This window comes from Labrus mixtus, chromosome 11 (assembly GCF_963584025.1).
Source record: "Labrus mixtus chromosome 11, fLabMix1.1, whole genome shotgun sequence".
Classification (NCBI taxonomy): Eukaryota; Metazoa; Chordata; class Actinopteri; order Labriformes; family Labridae; genus Labrus; species Labrus mixtus.
In genome coordinates this window covers 26,369,372-26,384,185 of record NC_083622.1, presented here as the reverse complement: position 1 = coordinate 26,384,185, position 14,814 = coordinate 26,369,372, and the positions used below count along the sequence as shown (strand labels likewise).

Sequence of the window (14,814 nt, the reverse complement as noted above, 5' to 3'; positions counted from 1 at the left end):
TTTTTGAACAGTGCATTAGCTCATCGAGGGTTACATATCTATATAATGACGTGACTTTTGCTGTCAGCAATCATCTGTCATCACTTATTGCTTGTTAAACCATCCTGCCACAAAAAAGGGGTGGGTCTTGTGTTCTTGTTTTCTCTCTTTCTCTCTGCATGCTACAACTAGTTTGTCTTTTATAGGTGTCAGAGAGACGCAGCTCATCCAAGCTAACAACCCTGCAAGACTTGGATTCATCCCTCATGGATTCCAGCAATGTCTCGGCGCTGTGGTACAGGAGGTCAAAGCCTCTGGGGAAGGTGAAGCGACGGGTGCAGGACCTTCGCATTCCTTCCGCCCATTACAATGAACTCAAAGACAGCGAACCAACACAGGACCTCAGCCACAACGAGGCTGCTCGTCTGGCAGCGGACTCCCTGCTCAGTCACGGTTTAGAGGGATACCATGAGGTTTTAAGTGCAGAGGGAGAGGTGGACTTCTTATCAGTGGTGGAGAAAAGTTACATCCTGGAAAATGGGAGGGATGGCAAATCAGGTTAAAAAATGTTTTTTACATTGTTATTCATCATTTTCTCTCTTTGTACAGCTCTATATATTCTGTTGTGTTTGAATACAATAGCTATCAGATGTATGCATGCAACAAAAAAAGGAACATTGGTTTGATGTCTTTGTATTTATCTGTAAGCTGATACAGTGTTTTGTGCTTTACATAGTTGAACCTGATGCATCAGATGATGCTGACAAAGACCCAGATACCTTGTCTCCAGGTAGCCACTCTTCCAAACATTATCGTTCAATGTCCACAGACAGAAACCCTGTTGAGGACCCAAACAGCATTAAAGGTAAAACACGAGTTAGAAAAACTTCTCTGATACTCTACGTTTAACCGTGTCAGTGTGTTCAGTCTGTTTAGTTTGATGTGCTTCTTCTTTTGGAGAAATACACTTAAACTTCTTTATTCTCATTTGCTCCCTCCTCTGAATATGCTATTCTACTTTTTAGATGTGACTGTGACTAATCGTGGCCAGGATGTGTACAGGATGTATCTCCAGTCCGAAGGCAGATCTTGTGCAATGAAAGATTCTGTCAGAGAGTTCATCAGAAAAGCTGAAACGGTAGGTGCATGTGTGTCTTCATGCATCTGCACATGTATGTGATTTTCATCCAATCAGGAACTTGACATGAACTTCTGCATGTGAATAGTTATGAAAAAAACTTGGCAGTGGATCATGTGTGCCAGGAAGATAATATCTATGCTGATGTGTGTGTGTGTGTGTGTGTGTGTGTGTGTGTGTGTGTGTGTGTGTGTGTGTGTGTGTGTGTGTGTGTGTGTGTGTGTGTGTGTGTGTGTGTGTGTGTGTGTGTGTGTGTGTGTGTGTGTAGGTCCTGGCTATAGTGATTGACAGCTTCACTGACGTGGAGCTGCTGTGTGATCTCCTGGAGGCAAGCAGGAAAAGGAACGTGTCTGTTCACCTGCTGTTGGATCATCTCAACGTCGACCTGTTTGTCAGCATGTGGCAGGAGCTCAAATTGGAGAGCAAAAACTTCCCTGTGAGTTTTTCCCTTGTTTTTACCTAACCTGGTTTAGTGAAATAATCAGTCTGCAAGGTTTGTATGTAAGCTGATTTAAATGCACAATTTCCCTGACATAAAAAAAGAAGCTTACTCAAAGCTTTAGATTTATTATCTTTAATAGCTGATGTTTGATTAAAGTATTTTGTTAAAGGACCCATAACTCCCTATCCTGAGTTCAATCACTGTACAACGACCCTTTTGTGTTGGGCGTCTAGGTTCCATCCTAATCACTCCTTGCAGCTTTATTTAATGCGTAGAAATCTTCAGTGATCAGATGATATCTTAAACCCCAGATCAGAGCCTTCAGGTGTATGCTTGGGTTGTGGCTGATCAAGAGAGCAATACTGGGTGCAGGTCAGAGCAGGCAGTGAGAGTGCAAGAGACCAGAAATCTTGCTGCTTTATTAGAGTGTTTAAAACGCATGTCGTGTGAAAATCAGTGCACTAAAATGCAGGCGTTGCCTCATTAAATTGCACAAATAAATAATATAAAAACATTTGAAAGTCTTCTATGTGCTGCTGCATTCACCCGCTATTTAGCAAACTTAGAATGCATTAAATGCTTTGCCAACATTCAAATAAATCTGCTTTTCTATCTGATTTCACATTAAAAAGTAATCAGAAAAACATTAAATAATTGTTGTTTTGGTTGTGTGTGTGTGTGTGTGTGTGTGTGTGTGTGTGTGTGTGTGTGTGTGTGTGTGTGTGTGTGTGTGTGTGTGTGTGTGTGTGTGTGTGTGTGTGTGTGTGTGTGTGTGTGTGTGTGTGTGTGTGTGTGTGTGTAGAAACTATCAGTACGCAGCGTCAATGGACAGACATACTGTGCCAAAACAGGCCGGAAGCTGACCGGGCAGATTGCTGAGAGTTTTATGATATCTGACTCGACTCAAGTGCTGACTGGGTCATACAGGTACACACACACACACACACACACACACACACACACACACACACACACACACACATACAAGGAGAATAACTAATTTGCACATCAACTCAAATCCAAAATGCAAATCCTTTTTGGGGTGATGATTGTGTTCTTGTGGTCTGCATGTTTATGTCATGTGTCACGCCTCATTGTTTTATTTTCAGCTCTATTCATTCTGTGTGCGTGTGTGTGTCTGTGTTTGTTTGTCTTGTCCCATCAGTTTCTCCTGGCTGTCTTGGCACGTTCATCGTACTATGGTTGTTCTTGTGAAAGGCAGCATGGTTGAACGTTTTGATCAGGAATTCCACCGACTGTACTCCAGCTCCAAACCCGTACCTGGCTTTGTCGGTGATAACTCCCTGCCCTGTGCTCTCCCTCCTCACACCTCTTTACTGTCAGTGAAGGATGGAAATGCTGCTGTCAGCAAGTCCAAAGTGAGTAATGCCAAAACAATGTGCAACAAGGCCTTGAATGAAGATGCTCAAAACATAGATATAAAACCAAAAGTGTTGGTTTTATCTGAAATCCAAAGTCCCAAATTAGAGTGCAGCAAAGGAGACACCCAGCCTTTACACAAAGGTGACACTGGTACACTATTGCATGAAATACCTCCACAACTGGACCCAAAACCTCCGGTGCAAACATCACAGAGTGCAGCTGAGGGGATGCAAAAGCACAAGGAAGAAGCTGTTAGCACCCTTCATGATGCACTACCAAATGTGGAACCTTCAGAGAAAAATCTAAACAAGATACAGACTGAATATACAAACGCTCAGTCCCAGCCAAACAGCCCCTCCTCCACCACTTCAGCTAAAAGTACTGTGAGTGTTCAGGAATCAAACCCACTGTACACTGATTCAACTGCATTTGGACATGTCCTGCACAGGACTCCACGGTATCAATCAATACTGGCGACAGCTTCAAACATGCAGCAACATAATGTGGGTGCTGAAGGTATTTTCTTTCAGCAGAATAGAGACAGGTTTACTAAACCTTCAGGAGGACTTTTTGGAGGTCTGAACACACAAAGACGACAATGGAACGGCACACTAAACTTCAAACCAAATGTGGACTTTGTACCAGAAATCCGCTCTCCTACTGCAACATCACCGCTTAGTCCTGGATCCAACTGGCTGCCCCTCTCTCGCCAACACTCCTTTAACAGCAGCTACAGGTCGGGACAGAACAGAGACGCACAGATGGGCTGGAGGCCGTCTCACAACATCATGAATCCAGGATTAGCAAGGAGCAAGAGCATGGTTGAAAGACACTCAGTAGGGTTCACAGGAGCAGGTCGTAACCGAAACATGAGCTATACCTGAAAGAAATGCAGACTGAGGATCAACGGAACAGTTTACTTTCACAACTATACAGGTCAATGATGACACACTGTGCGGTTATCAATGCATGAGATATATGTCCAATGTAGTTTGGACAGATTGGGAAATATTAAACTCTTGTCTTTTTTCCACCAAAATTATAAGGTATGCATTCATTTTAGAACATTCACCTTTTGTGTTTTTGTGTGTAGTGAAACTATGTATTATTTTCTAAAAACAAAATGTTAACCAAGGATTTATGCATACTAAATGTTTTAAAACTTGAAACTGCAGTACAATTTAATATGATTTTATTTTTTAAAGATTGATTTTATGTTGATCTTTTCCTGAAAAAATTAAACAAGTGTTTCCAGGAAGTGAAATAAGTTTATTTTCAATTGATATACTGAAAATACATGCCTTTTCTGTATGTACACCCCAGATATTTTAAATAACTTTGGAAACGCTGACTGTAGCCTATCAATTCTTACCTGTCTGCCTGAGTGACTGGTTGTGTGCACAAGAGATTTTACACCTCATTTTTATACTTTTAATATCAATGTATTAGTCTGGATTAGCCTATAATGATCCCTGTGTTATGTCCTGGTAGGGGTGCAGATAGCCTTGTGGTTAGTGCACGAGCCCCACATTCAGAGGTTTGGTGAGAACCATAGACTGTAAATATTATGAATAATATGAACCCAACCTCCGCATCTCTCCACTCTCTCTCTGGTTTCTGACTCTATCCACTGATCTGTCTCTAAAATAAAGGCATAAAAAGCCCAAAAATACATCTTAATAAAATAGATATATTTCCTGTTACATCAGAGATTTCACAATAAAACACTTAGGAAAACCTATATGTGAATGGAGTGTCATTTTACAAAATCAAATAATCATTGCACTTTTGATTGTTTAATAAGGGTACCTGAGAGGACACTAAATTACGTTTTAATCCAATTTATATTCACCTGAGAGGACACTTTATTATATTTTATCAATTAAAGTGTACCTGAAACCGCAACGCGGTGACGTTTAACCGAGGTCACTTTAGAGCATCAGACACTTCAGAAGTTATCATTTGCTCTCGGACTTGACCCAAGTTGACGTGATTGCAAAAGCTCTCTGCTGGATAGTGGATTTTTTTGGAAATCTTGAACTTTTACCTGCAAAGCTAAATATCGTACAGCAGAAGAAAACAAAAACAGCTAATTAAAAAACTACAGGTGAACTACCTGCTGGAAAAATGCCTGCACCTGAACCCCCTGACTAGGCCCTGCTGACCAGAGTCACACAGTGGATCAGAAACGTTTCAAGTAAGACAACTTTGGCTTTTTAGTGATATGTCAAATGAATTCATCTTTCTTTAACTCTAAAAAATGTTTCGTTAAAGATAAACAAAAATACATGACGATGTTGGTTTACATGTTTTATGAACAAATAAGTGAATAGACCTATTACTTGTTTTTTTGCCTGTGAGGAAAAATGGCAATTTGTTGATGCTCGATGTTCTTTTCGATCTACAAATATAAATCAATGGAAAGGTTACTTCAAATTTCCCGGGAGACGCGTGGAATATGTTACAAGTCGTGAAGTGATTTGAAGTTATTTTGGTTTAGGGGGCATCTAATTTAACCAAATTTGTTGCAAAAATGTAGAGAAAAGATGGCGACTGTACTATATTTTTGAATAATGCAAAAAAAAGCCCAAAATGTATTTTTCTGGGTCACCATGGAAACGATGGAACCCTCAGCAGAGAACATTAGAACACGCACTATGGATAGTTAGGCCTAGAATAGGAGCCTACTCTGCCTTATTTTCTTAATAACTCATGGCCAAATTATTTGAATTTTTAGATAAATCCAGTTGTTTGTCTAGGTGTTATTTTATATTTTAAAAAACTCAGATGAGAAGATGTGTTGAGCAGTTGTGCGCGTCCTGCGTCCGAGACATTACTGTTACTATTCCACGCTGCTGGATTTAGAACAAACGAACTGGTAGGCCTAGAGTAACCATATTAAAAAGACAGGTGTTTTGCACGTATTTTATTGTGATTTTTAAAGAGAAGTACTGTTTTTACCTGCCTATTATTTATCAAAGGTAGCCTACCAACAGCGTGCGTAATCACAGTCTATAAAAATGACGCAAGGTCAATTGTTTATTACATTTGAGGGTTTCCGTAGCATATTGCAAACTTTACAGAAGTGATGCTCTATCATACATATAAAATATAGATTCCATAGAACCATAGAACCAAGTATTTCTCTACATCACCTTCAAGGGTCGACACCAGTGTGAAATGTTAATGTGTACATGACCGATTCCTTTCAATGGAGATGCAGATCAGAAATATCTTTTTTTCATTTATCAGTTCATTAGTATATGTTGAACACAAATATCTCTCATCTAGATGAAATGAGCCTTTGTTTGAGGGCTTTGGTGGCTTACATGCAGAGCTAATAATTAGCTACTTGAGTGAATTGCACTATAAAATCAGTCACACTGTCCTAATGGGTGAAAAGCAGCAGCAGAGTTGCACAATATCTGAAAACAACATTTTATTTAGAAATCGCACCAGTTTATTGATTATTTTCAACCTTAAGGCTTAATGCATGTGGTGCAGTTCAGGCAGTAATGTTTTCACAAGGTTACATGGACAAAAACCATTAAATTGGCCTGTAAACATCCTCTGTTTCATGGATGTGCAGAATGTGACTTGTCATTTTTTTATTTTCTCCTCAGCTGGCTTCTTTCAGCCTGTGCCTGTTGAAAGTCCTCTGGAGGTCTCCGTCCCACCCGATGACCAGATGGAAGACAGGGATGACATGGCTGGACTGGATGCTGAGAGGGAGCCTGGTCCTTCTCCTCAAGTTCTTCCACTTGCTCCTCTTGCTGATGATCCTCCTGCCCCTGCTTTTGTTGCAGTTGCACCTCCTTCTGACCCTCCCACTCTTGCTTTTGCTCCAGCTCCTCCTCTTGATTATCAACCTTATGATCCTGCTTTTGCTCCTGCAGTACCTCCAGCTTATCATGCTGCATATTCTTTAGCTTATGCTCATGCTTGTCTTTATGCTTACTCATCTGCTCCTCCTCCTGCTTATGCTCATGCTGTATCTCGCGTTCCTTCCTCTGCTTTCTCTCCTGCCTATGCTAGTGATTTTCCTTACGCACATCCTCATGCCTTTTCTCCTGATGCTCATGCTTTCAGTTATGATGGTTTTGCTGAACCTTATGATGCACCTGATGACACTCTCGCTGCCTCTGATTTCCCTCAGGGTGATCCTGGTTACCCTGATGCTGAAACTGTTGACCCTGACACTGCATTTCGCAGAGAGATTGAAGAGGCCATTGATCTCCTGCATGCCTTGGAGCGGCTTGTGTGGCCTGAAGAAGAGTCTGACAGTGTTTCCTCTGCACTTGCCTTCCCTTCTGCAGACCCTCACGCTGAACCTGCCTCCGCTGACTCTACACTTCGCAAACTGCTTCGTTGTCGCATTGATGACTTGTTTGCTTATCACCAGAACGTATGGCCCGTAAGAGATGAATCTGACAGCGGTTCCTCTGAGTACGAAGATGAAGACTATGACGACAGCTCCACAGAAGAAGAACAGGTGGTCCCCTCATCCTCTGGCTCCAGCCTCTCTAGAAGAAGACCCAGAAAATCTCACACAGTGATGGATGAGGCCCTTGATCTGCTGCGTGCCTTGGAGCGGCTTGTGTGGCCTGAAGAAGGATCTGCCAGCAGTTCTTCTGCGCCTGCCTTCCCCTCTGCAGACCCTCACGCTGAACCTGCATCCGCTGACTCCACACTTCGCATGGAGCTTCGTTGTTGCATTGATCTCTTGCATACCGCTCACCGGCACTTATGGCCTGTAGGAGACGAATCTGACAGCGACAGTTACTCTGAGTACGAAGATGAAGACTGTGACGATAGCTCCACAGAAGAGGAACAGGATGTCCTCTCATCTTCCCAGTTACTCCAGAAGAAGACCCAGGGAAGAGAGCGACGATGAGGAGGAAATGGCTGTTCCAAAGAGGGGGAGGTGGTTTGAAGAGTGACTCTGACTGACTACAAGGGAAAGGCTGACAATCCTCCTCCTTGAATCATCAAAGCACATAAGGTAGGATGGATGCAGCGACAAATGGCCTTCATCGTTGCTAGGTTCAGGGATTCCTAAGTTAGCTCCTACATCTGGCAGGGTTGGTTACACCCCAGGTAGCGTTTTTAAATCTTGAGGATGGGCCTTTGCCTCTTGCTCAGGTAGCCTTTGCGTCTGGCAGGGCTGTAACATCCCAGGTAGCGTCTTGCACCTGAACTTTTATTGAAAAACCTTTTGAACCGGCATGATGGATCAACATTTCTTTGATACTGGGGACTGGTCTTTGCGTCTGGCAGGACCAGTGATGCCTCAGGTAGCCCTTTGCATCTGGCAGGGCTGGTGATACCTTGTGCATGAAGACAGACAGGAAACAAAAAAACCTATCTGGGTAGAAACCCAATGTTCTTTCTCCAGCTGGTTAAACCTGGTTATCTACATAATTCTGACCATTATTTGTCTGTTTTTTTTCATCACCTGAGCTGCTTCTGTTCCCTGTGAGTCAAAACCAGGAAATAGGATGTTGAAGAGGACAGAAAACGCAGTACATTCACGGTTTCCTTGACAACAAAGACGAAAACACACACCAGACCTGCAGGAAGAGCTGGCGAGCAGCCAGAGGTGTGGTAACATTTTATGACAACATAAAAATACATATCCAAACAGTCCATATGTTAACAAAAATCAGAGGATTAATCCCTCAATCTGTTGTTCTCTTCATTTATTTTAAAGACTCAACGTTCCTATGAAATCCCCTGTGATTGGATGTCAACCAGACAAGACAAAGCCTGCTTCAAACTCCTTCCCAACTTCACTGGTTTGCTTTTTCATTCAATAAAACACTCAGACATCTAAAGAGATACCGGAGATTTTATTTTACTATTAGGTTATATGGTTAATGTGATTTTTTAAATCAGTTGAAAGTGTAACAAAACCTCTAGTGACTAAACCTGTTATTCTTAAATTAAATGTTGCCTCCAAGAGTGTCTTTTAAACAATCAGGTACACCAAGTCATCTGAATCACTTTGAAGAAACCTGAACAGATCTTTTCTAATCTGCAGTGTACACAAAGATCAATAAACCAAACGCAAAGAAACAGTTCAGAGAAGTCATCATAAATCAGGATTCAGGAATAGTCTTTAAAACCAAATGATGTGCTTCCTGTTGTTGAGCATGGTGTAGCACAGTTTCATCATGATCTAACTCTCCAGCTGATGGTTCACAAAGCTTTATTGATAATAGCTCCAGAAACAGGTCATGAACAATGAGAACACACAGTATCAGTAAAGATTTAGAAGGAAAAAAGTGTCACTATTGCATTCCACCAAAGCATTGATGATTGTGTGTTGTAAATCCTGAGTGATTAATAATACTGTTTACACAATCCATATATCACTATATATTGTATTACGTATGAGTGGGATCAGTTACTTCTGATGGTCACTTTACAAAGCAACCTCTACCATCTGTGTGTGAATTGGTAGTTGTAGTGTAAAAAGTGCACAGAAATTGAGCCAGAAATAATTTTATCAATCCAATAATAGTGTTGTTAAATGACCTTACAGTGATTTCTCCACTTCACCTCATTGTTATTTTAAATTGTGGATTAAGGGTGTAGGTTTTGGTTATAACCTAATCCTTATATAATTTCATGGTTGTTTGTTGATTGATGGCAGTTACCAGAGATTATTTTCAGCCTGCAGGCAAACGACAGATTATGAAAAATGGTTGTCACTGATGATTGGTCACATTTCTGAGGCAATATTTTGGTCCGTTTGGTTACACCCTGCTTGTTAAGATGTCTCTGTGGTGGGACCGTATAATCCAAGAAACACAACTTAAAGGCTTTATGTGATTTTTTGAGCACCAGCATGAAACCAAAACAACTCGCGCTGCATTGTTGTGTTAGCATGCTAATGCTAGTGATCTTTATTATGCTCGTATCTTCACACTGCATGTAAATTTACCTGAAATGAGCGTGATCTAGAAACACAGTTAAGCAGTGAGTACAGTATGTTATTCTTCTTTTCTCTAGTCCCTCAATTAAACAACTTTTATACACGAGGGGAGGAGTCAGCCGGCCGTCCTGGCGATGTAAACAAACTGAAGATAGGACTCTGAAAACTCTGAAAACATCACAGACAGTGGGACTCAGGTGTTACACCCATTGTAGACAGTCATGACTCACAGAGTTATTTTCAGAGGATATACTTGATTTCTATTATATTTAAGTGTGAAAAATCACATAGAAAGCCTTTAAAGTAGGGTTAAGTGTGGACTATGAATCCAAACTTAAGATGGAACTCCTTTAAAAGGGCATTTTATTTCAATAATACCAGAAATGGCACTTCATCAAAAATGAAACAATGTAGAGGCACCAGAGAGGACACTATACGACTTTATACCGGTGGGTATTGTTTAGGACACAATCATTTACCAGTACCAGGGGGGCAATCACTCCCTCTGCCCCCCTCCATGAGTACACCACTGGAAGTGGATGAAACATTAACGGGTAATGAAGGATTAACTACATTCACTCTACATGTCTCCCTGCGTGAACATTAACAATCAAGTCAATAAGGCTGAGTGGATCATCCTGTTTATCAGTCGGACCTGGCATTCAGTCTTTTTTTTTGCCATCTCTGCCAACTTGTCTTTGAACCCGACATGACTGGAGTGTCAGGACTCAGCGCTGGTCTGTGTATGATGTTCACAGCCGTCATTCTCGAGCACTCCGGTCAGTAAGATCTTGTTCCACCAGCGCTCACTGAAGCTCTGCAGACACACACTGAGCAGGCTCTCACCGTCCTGGTAGTCCTCCCTCATCTTCTCCGGGATCAGGTCCTCAGACATCACCTAGGAGATCAAACAGAACAGCTCACAGTGTGTCCATCCATGACACTTCATGATATTCAGGCATGTATACATAGAACCAGATCTTTGACCCTCACCTCAGTGAGAGCTTGCAGCGTTGTTTCTTTAGGATTGAGCCGTTGTAACGTCTCATCTGTTGTCTGTAAAGTGCCTTCACTGCGCTGCAGCACAAACGAGGACTGCTGCTGCCGAAGAATCCTCAATAGCAGTCTGACAGAGAAAAAAATTGACATTCAGGGACTGTAATTACTATATATATATATATATATATATATATATATATATAAAATACTATATAATTTATTTTAAACATGTCAACAAATATTCCAAGTGGACGTTTTACTTCAAGTGATTTTAAGTCCCCATGAAATGGAATTTATAGATTATGTAAGTGCTGTGTTGTGACATATTTCAATTGAAACGGGATAGAACCAATCACAAGAAAGAAGGCGGGACATAACGTTGGGATGAATTTGATTGGATCTTGTGTTTATAAAAGTCGAGGATTACTTCCTTGAAGATTTTAAGCCTAAATGCCGCTGCTCTTACTTAGGTTTATAGAACATCCTTACCAGCGTACTGAACTTCCAACTTTGAAATATTTAACAATGTTTTTAAACATTTTTTTTCACATACTAGAGAAGTATGGCTGATAGTTTGTGCATGTGATAGAAATCACTATGCTGCTGTACCTCGTCCTGATGAAACACGTGCAGGCTTTCAGCCAGACTTCGTCCTTGTTGAACTCGGCTGCTTCCACCTGTTGTTCCTCAGAATCTGTGTGATTCTGCTCCTGCTCTGCTGGTTCACATTCCTTAAGGCAACACGATCCTAGTAAAGATAAACACAGTTCACCTGAGACCGTAAGGCAAAATGATACACTTCACATCAAAGTGATCAAATGAATAGCAAAAAAGTGCATAGGGTGAAAAATGACACCCAGCATGAGGAGCATTGTACCTGTAGTTGTGTTCCTCTCCAGCAGCTGCAGAAATGTCTGTCCCAGGTTGTTCCAGTGCCAGGGGTTAAAGGGCAGCAGGCTGCACAGCTGCTGTAGAGATGACATCTTTGATCCCAAGAATCCAAAATGCTGGTAGATGCTGACCTTTAGTAGAAGTTCAGATTTCAGTTAAATTGTAATGCATTTTGAAAAAATAAAAAGGGGTGAGGTGTTTTGTATCAGTATGTGTATTTGATAATACTGACCTTGAGCAGCAGGAGGCTGATCAGGTGACACGTGTTGGAGGCTTCTTTGCTCTGCAGAAAGACCGGGTACACTTTACTACTAGACTGATTTCTTAATGATGTGGAAATATATCTTTCACCTTAAACAGTTTATCTACCACAGATATTTTTGAGTAAGTTAAGCTTCGGTTATGTTACTATTTCCAGCTTTAAAATAATCAGGGGCGGTGCATTCATGTGCTAATGGTAAACTCACATACATGTTTTCATCAGCAGTAATGAGCTACATTAGTGAATAATGTCACCTACAACACATTTTTATCTTTGCATATTATTAAGATTAGTTGGCAGAATTGTTAGGGAGGGCACTTTCGATACTGGAGCCGACCAATACATGACAAGATGAACACATTCATCTTGAACATTCGATCATAAAGCTGAAGTAAGTGATAAAATAAATGCTTTTCAAAGAAACATGTACTTCTCTGTACAAATTTAGCAGCCTTTGGACTTTATTCTTTACATTAAATTAAAATGTTCAAGGACTTCACAGAGACAGTAGATGGTTCCACCTACAGTTAATCATTGGTACACTGTTCTGGACAGAATAAAACTTACCAGTAAGTCAGCCAATTCGAGTGCTCTGTCCCTCTGTCCCAGTATGGTGCAGCATCGGGCCATTCCCTCCAAGACGTCTCTTCTGATCGTCATATTGTTGTCAGCGACCCACTCTAGGCAAATGCTGTACGCATCCATGGCTTTCTACACCCACCACACATATGTACAGAGCACATGCCAGACAATTAGAGATGGTATGAACAGAAGATAGGAAAAAAGATTAGCAAGTCACTACAATATTTACAGTATTACCATAATTGTAAATACAAGTAAACTAATTCCTTTTCAAGAGTTTGAGCATATACAAATACAGCCTGTTGTTTAAAACAACAACTTAATTTCCTTAATTAAATATGATTGTCTATTTACCTGATAGTTCCCCTGTCTCACAGCCAAGTCTCCTCTAAACTTAAAGACTTTCTGCGTCTCCAGAGGGTCGTCTGTGTCTAGAGCAGCACTCTTACAAAACCACTGCAGAGACACAAGAGGAGAAAAGATGACCTTTTAAAACATCCTCATCACTGTCTGTACTCACTGCTCAAAGTAGCATTTTTGGCTGATAAAGTTGATTTAATGCTTTTCTTTCTTAACTGTGTTTATGTCATCTTATTTGGGTTACATTGTACATTATTGTTATATTAGTAAATCATAGCTTTATTCGTCGAAATCATTTTTGACAGTTGAGAAGGGAAGTCTCTACTCGAGTGGGCGTGGCTTCGGCGCATTCCATGGACACGCCCACAGCATCTCAGAGGAGTGAGAACAGCTACATTTCTCATGATTTTGAAGCTTCATTTTTTAAGTCTTTTTCGTTGCTGAAATTTGGCCTGTCGGTTAATAATACATTCTTCTGTTGTATAAAAAAACATATATATTTTTTGGTTTACAGGGACTTTAATGCTAAAAATAATTCCATTGTTTCGGTTTTCTTGTTATGACGAATTCACGTGCTTCATGGATGCTCGGAGTTCCCATGTTCTCGGGAAGTCGTTTCTCCAACTTCGGTGTTTTGGATACATTATGGACCCCATAAAAACAAAATGTAAAATATATACTGCGCTTAACTATCACGGAGTAACTATGTGGCTAAAACTAACTGCTTCTACTTTAAAAAAAAAAAAAAAACAACAACAACTATATTTCATAATATTTATTCTGGTCCCCTAGGCTTCAGATACGATAACTGCATTTTCCGAGCTTTTTATCTTCTTTAATTTTCTAACAAAACGCTGCTTCAAACCACCAACTCGGACAGCAGGCGGAAGAAGGTGGATAAATAACCTAGCAGTGTCTTTAGCTTGATAAGTTTCATCAGTAATAAAGCCCTGAGGACATTCTTTCTTATCCACACATATTTTTAACAGATGTGTTTGATCATGTAGCCCTCTGGTTTTCAGATTAATGAGAGACTCTAACCTCAGGCTCACAGACTTTGGCGTGGTAAGAAGACAGAGGCTCGGACACTCGGTCCCTGGCCTCCAGAAACAACGAGTCATCTAAAGTGCTCCCAAAAATCTCCATCCGAAGCCGAACAAAATACTATTAATCAACCAGTAAATCCGGAAACAAATCTTCTTGTAGCCAGAGAAATGTTTGTTTACGGTTTACACCCTCGTGGTTACAGTCCTATGGTGTATGGTGTACGATGAAAACACGGGCGAGTACTTAAAGGTTCCGGAGAGAAAGTTTCCGACCATAGACGAAATACCGTAAAACTTAGGGTTTTAATATTTACAGTCTATGGTTTTGACATATAAAGGCAGGTCTCAATTAGAGACCCATATGTTCCACTTGTTTCTATTTCTTTTACTGCTCTTACCTTCTTATTGCTGTTATCTTTTGATTTGCTTTTAACTCTTTTAGTTTCTTACATCTTTTTAAATCTTTGGTTCCTCTTGGTCTCAGCTCGTGTTGTTGGGTTCTTGTGTTGCCTGGGTTCTTATGATGGTTCTTATGATGGTTCTTGTGATGGTTATATATGTCTGTTGGGTATCGTGCACTATGGGTTCTTTTCTGTTGAATTGTATTTAATTATTTTTAATATTTTGCATTTGTTATGTTCTTACTGTTGTTTATGTTCTTCTGTGTTTGCTTTAGTTTGTTCTTGTTTTTGCTGTTTGTCAAAGCATTTTGTAAACCTGTGTTTTTAAAAGGTGCTAAATAAATAAAGTTATTCTTATGTATTTAGTGCTGATTAGTTTGTGCGTCAATAGGAT

General features: G+C 40.5%; 2 protein-coding genes across 2 annotated transcripts; one reads left to right on the top strand and one right to left on the bottom strand.

Moving 5' to 3' along the window:
• The first annotated feature begins 166 nt into the window (after positions 1–166).
• LOC132984332 (protein FAM83A) lies at positions 167–4,293 on the top strand. Its single transcript, XM_061051128.1, has 6 exons — positions 167–537; positions 716–844; positions 1,005–1,117; positions 1,386–1,553; positions 2,362–2,486; positions 2,725–4,293. The coding sequence occupies exons 1-6, from the start codon at positions 246–248 to the stop codon at positions 3,824–3,826; spliced, it is 1,929 nt and encodes a 642-aa protein (XP_060907111.1). The 5' UTR covers positions 167–245; the 3' UTR covers positions 3,827–4,293.
• A 5,932-nt stretch (positions 4,294–10,225) lies between these two features.
• On the bottom strand, positions 10,226–14,239 carry zgc:101716 (uncharacterized protein LOC492784 homolog). Its single transcript, XM_061051127.1, has 8 exons — positions 14,015–14,239; positions 12,968–13,069; positions 12,599–12,742; positions 12,002–12,052; positions 11,756–11,900; positions 11,488–11,626; positions 10,873–11,005; positions 10,226–10,777 (listed from the first exon to the last, which is right to left on the bottom strand). Exons 1-8 carry the CDS (start codon positions 14,117–14,119, stop codon positions 10,601–10,603), a joined length of 996 nt encoding a protein of 331 aa, XP_060907110.1. The 5' UTR covers positions 14,120–14,239; the 3' UTR covers positions 10,226–10,600.
• Between the last annotated feature and the right edge of the window lie 575 nt (positions 14,240–14,814).

Coding starts and splice junctions, on each gene's coding strand:
- LOC132984332 (XM_061051128.1), top strand. CDS start 246: ATGGATTCCAGCAATGTCTCGGCGCTGTGGTACAGGAGGTCAAAGCCT. Junction 845..1,004: donor GGACCCAAACAGCATTAAAG/GTAAAACACGAG, acceptor TCTACTTTTTAG/ATGTGACTGTGACTAATCGT. Junction 2,487..2,724: donor GTGCTGACTGGGTCATACAG/GTACACACACAC, acceptor TTGTCCCATCAG/TTTCTCCTGGCTGTCTTGGC.
- zgc:101716 (XM_061051127.1), bottom strand. CDS start 14,119: ATGGAGATTTTTGGGAGCACTTTAGATGACTCGTTGTTTCTGGAGGCC. Junction 13,070..14,014: donor CCAAAGTCTGTGAGCCTGAG/GTTAGAGTCTCT, acceptor GTGTCTCTGCAG/TGGTTTTGTAAGAGTGCTGC. Junction 11,627..11,755: donor GGAGAGGAACACAACTACAG/GTACAATGCTCC, acceptor TATCTTTACTAG/GATCGTGTTGCCTTAAGGAA.